The 4,451-nt window shown below is 34.4% G+C and overlaps 1 protein-coding gene across 1 annotated transcript; it reads left to right on the top strand.

Moving 5' to 3' along the window:
- The first annotated feature begins 1,651 nt into the window (after window positions 1-1,651).
- Window positions 1,652-3,906, top strand: LOC101491788 (protein NRT1/ PTR FAMILY 4.3-like). Its single transcript, XM_004485358.4, has 4 exons — window positions 1,652-1,811; window positions 1,889-2,106; window positions 2,195-2,635; window positions 2,725-3,906. The coding sequence occupies exons 1-4, from the start codon at window positions 1,682-1,684 to the stop codon at window positions 3,697-3,699; spliced, it is 1,764 nt and encodes a 587-aa protein (XP_004485415.1). The 5' UTR covers window positions 1,652-1,681; the 3' UTR covers window positions 3,700-3,906.
- Window positions 3,907-4,451: the final 545 nt, after the last annotated feature.

The raw sequence follows: 4,451 nt of genomic DNA, 5'->3' as shown, positions 1-4,451 counted from the left end.
CTAGTTTCTGTGACGAGTGTATATGTACGACCAGTGACCATAGATAAATTAAAAAAAGATTAGCAATGATGGTTGGGGAAGTGGTCTGAAACATTCGCGGATGACTTGGTTCTATTCTAGTCATATATAGAAGCGAATATGAAACATTAATCTGACCATTTATTTGTGAGAGGCTTGACATTAAACAAACTAAGGATTTTGGAACTAACTTATTTGGGATCATCCTTTAATTCTCCACAAAAGATATCTCATTACATTGGAAATATTTGTTGACACTACAAGAAAAATGGTTTTTGTCAACAACAAATGTGGTTTAGAAAAATATAAAGTTACTTGTATTCTTATTTTTTCTTGCAAAAGAAATGTTTTTTTTTTTTGTAAAAACATTTAATGCCGTTGTCAAATTACAACTGCAAGTGTTGTTGTTATAAATCCATATTTTCCAACTTATGTTATTTAATATTATATTTTAAACTTTAATTTTCAAAATTAGTATCATGATATTTATAATTTAAATAAATAAATTATATTACAATATAAGCCACAATTTTGTTAGTAAATTTTTTTTAACAAGAAATACTACACAAATTATGTAACACTGACTCGGACCATTGACTTTGAACATCTTTTTGTGAAAAAGTTGCAACACACTTATTTAACTTACAATTCCAACACAATCAATAGTTAAACTTCTCAACTCTAAATAAAATATTCAAGACACAAATGTATGTATGTTTGGAAAAATTACTTGTGTATATTTGTAGTCATGTTATTAACTTTGTGACCAAGTTCCAAAGCAAAATTCCAATTCAATGCACCCGAAGATTGTCCTCCCTATAAAAATGTTCAAAATAACACTCAGAACAAATCCAATAAAATCCATACTTACATTGAAATTTATCATTTGAAAAAACACACTATTATTGTTTTGAAAAAACACAGATTGATGATGGAATCTCCACTGTTTGCATCACATAGCCTAGAACGCTTGCTGTGGAAAACCGAGCCAATGCAGTCCTGCCTGTAAAAGAAAAAGTTGAGGACCAAGTTCTGTTCCAAATCGAAGTGGTTTCCATATGTGCCACTATCCACCCTATTTTTGATCCTATGACCGATTCTCTCAATAGCCTAAGCGGATTCCTCTTGTAACATTGAAAAAGTTGGTCATGGCCCCATTCCAATTGACACTCATGTCAAAGGAGTAAATACATTGATCTAGAGATTCTATAATAAATTACCACTCAATTCTGTCGTAGCCTTTGTCAAGGTCAATATTAAGAGTGATAAAAACTTTCATGCTTTCATATGCTTAAAAGAATGGATAATTTCTTAAAAAATAAAGATGTTGTTCGTAATGAACCTAGTTTGATTTTGAGAAATAATGTAAGGTATGAACATAAACCAAAATACTTAACACTTTATTTTGGACTTAACATGAATGTTTTTTGTTGACTCAAAAAAGAAGAATGAAGGTTGATGTTGTACATCTAGGGTGGTGGGAATGTGGGGCGTACACGTGTACAAAATAAGTGGGTTGGAGGGGGGGATGCCTAGGTGGAGTCTCAGAAATCTAAAATTGTAAGACACGCAAAAAGTTGCAAGTGGTGTTAGGCTTGTGGCACTATAAATTGCGGACCAATTTCACCTAAAATTCAGCATTAGATAAGAGTAAGATAATAATATGAGAGAGAGAATGGATGAGGGAAGTAGTATTCCAAATAGAGAATCAGATGATGTTGCTGTTGACTGGAGAGGCAGACCTTCCAATCCTAACAAGCACGGTGGAACCAGAGCTGCTGCTTTTGTTCTTGGTATGTATGTATGCCATTTTTATTATTTTTGAATCTTATAATTAATTAATAAATAAATAATTGATTCCATATTTCAGGTCTTCAAGCATTTGAAATAATGGCAATAGCTGCAGTTGGAAACAATCTAATAACTTATCTAATAAACGAGATGCACTTCTCTTTGTCTCACTCTGCAAACATAGTCACTAACTTTGTTGGAACTATCTTTATCATCGCACTCCTCGGTGGCTATCTATCAGACTCTTTTCTTGGCACCTTCTCCACCATCCTCATCTTTGCTTTTCTCGAACTTTCTGTAAGTAATTCATTCAATTCTTCCATCTACTACACTAATTACTACTTAATAACATATATATATGCATGCACTACATCAAACACTACAGGGTTTCATATTGCTGTCAGCACAAGCTCATTTTCCTGAATTGAAACCACCGGCATGTAACAACAAATTATTAGGTGGAGATCATGATCAGTGCATAGAAGCAAAGGGGTTGAAGGCTTTGATATTCTATACAGCAATATACATGGTGGCATTAGGTAGCGGCTGTGTGAAGCCCAACATGCTTTCTCATGGAGCCCACCAATTCAATTCAAACCAATCAAACAAACTCTCAACATACTTCAATGCAGCATATTTTGCATTCTCACTTGGTGAACTTGTTGCTCTCACACTTCTTGTTTGGGTTCAAACTCATTCCGGTATGGATGCCGGCTTTGCTGTATCTGCTGCTGCCATGGCAATGGCATTGGTAAGCTTCATAAGTGGCTCTCTTTATTACAGGAACAACCCTCCACAACCAACCATCTTCCTCCCCATTGCTCAAGTATGAATCTTCAACTACATACATCATCTTTAAGTAATTAAATTAAAAATCAATAGACATATATAGCAACTTATATATATTATTTGCAGGTTTTTGTCGCTTCAATATTGAAAAGAAATAAGATCTGTCCTTCTAGCCTTGTACAAATGCTCCACGGTGGGCAACATAGCAATAAATTCAGGTTCTTGGACAAGGCTTGTATCAGAGACAGAGAGGGGAACACAAAGGAAAGCCCATGGAGATTGTGCAGTGTTGCACAAGTTGAACAAGCAAAGACATTACTTTCAGTTATTCCCATTTTTGCATGCACTATAATTTTCAACACTATCTTAGCACAACTCCAAACATTCTCAGTCCAACAAGGAAGTGCCATGGACACACATATAACCAAATCCTTTCATATCCCTCCAGCATCGCTTCAGTCCATTCCATACATATTGCTCATTGTTGTAGTCCCTCTATATGATACTTTATTTGTTCCCTTTGCAAGAAAAATAACTGGCCATGAGTCAGGAATCTTACCTTTGCAGCGAATAGGAATTGGCCTCTTTCTGGCAACATTTTCTATGGTTTCAGCAGCACTTATGGAGAAAAAGAGAAGGGATGCAGCAGTGAACCTAAACCAAACACTGTCCATTTTTTGGATTACCCCACAATTCATAATTTTTGGTTTGTCAGAGATGTTTACTGCAGTTGGCCTTATTGAGTTCTTCTACAAACAGTCGTTGAAAGGGATGCAAACATTCTTCACTGCCATCACATATTGCTCATACTCATTTGGTTTTTATCTGAGCTCACTATTGGTTTCTTTGGTGAATAACATCACTTCCTCAACTGGTGGTTGGCTTCATGATAACAATCTCAATAAAGACAAGCTTGACCTTTTCTATTGGTTACTAGCGGTCCTCAGCTTCCTTAACTTTCTCAACTATCTCTTTTGGTCCAGATGGTATTCTTATAATCCATCCCTTTCAACCATATCCCAGGAGGCTCATCATACTATTACTACTAATCCCAATGCCAGGGAAGAATCTAAGCACTATGTACCTCACAATATTCCATAGCGAGTTATAATTATATATTAATTAATTACTCTTGTATTATAATTAATAAGCTATGGCTATATATAAAAAGAAAAGTGCACTCATGTAAAAAAAGACAAATTCTACAAAGAATTCTATTAACAAGGGAGGGTATCTTATTTCTGAAGCTTAATTAGTGTATACTTCCATCTTATTCTAATTAAATACACTTGTTTTTTAGTTTATGCTTATACTGTGCCAGGCATCTTGCATTAATTTATTTGTTTATTACAAAATAAAATTAAAGATGAAAAATACTTACATGGAATGGAATGAATATATATGATCAACACATTTATAATTATGGGTGGGACAAACGTGAGACATGCATTGGACCCACATATAATTGCATTGTCCATGCAAGAAAAACTCTGAATAATAAAAGAAAGATGGCACATTTATTGGACTTAATTTGATGTTGGCACTAGTCACAAACATGGCAACAGTAACAGTCAAGATTCATTGCATTCTCTTCCTTCCCTGACTCTCGGATATATAATTAATTACTTTTCTTTTAGAGTATCTATCACATTCAAAGCAAACATGTTTAAGTGACATAACAGTGCTTTCGCACTTTTAATAGATGACTTTCAGAGGAGATCCAACTAATATGATCGGATAATGAAAGCTCCGTGTATAAATTGTCAACAAGAAATTATGTTTGAATTAATAAATAAAATAAATGCCTTTCTTTTTCTTTTGGGTGGGCAGGCACAGGATTTCTTTCTGTATCA

The sequence above is a fragment of the Cicer arietinum genome, chromosome 1 (genome assembly GCF_000331145.2).
Source record: "Cicer arietinum cultivar CDC Frontier isolate Library 1 chromosome 1, Cicar.CDCFrontier_v2.0, whole genome shotgun sequence".
Taxonomy (NCBI): domain Eukaryota; kingdom Viridiplantae; phylum Streptophyta; class Magnoliopsida; order Fabales; family Fabaceae; genus Cicer; species Cicer arietinum.
The sequence above is the reverse complement of the archived record's forward strand: the minus strand, read 5'-3'. Positions and strand labels throughout refer to the sequence as shown.

Bases quoted from the DNA above. Each gene is read 5' to 3' on its own strand.
- LOC101491788 (XM_004485358.4), top strand. From the start codon at position 1,682: ATGAGAGAGAGAATGGATGAGGGAAGTAGTATTCCAAATAGAGAATCA. The intron at 1,812-1,888 runs GTATGTATGTAT...TCCATATTTCAG, and splicing joins AGCTGCTGCTTTTGTTCTTG to GTCTTCAAGCATTTGAAATA. The intron at 2,636-2,724 runs GTATGAATCTTC...TATTATTTGCAG, and splicing joins TCTTCCTCCCCATTGCTCAA to GTTTTTGTCGCTTCAATATT.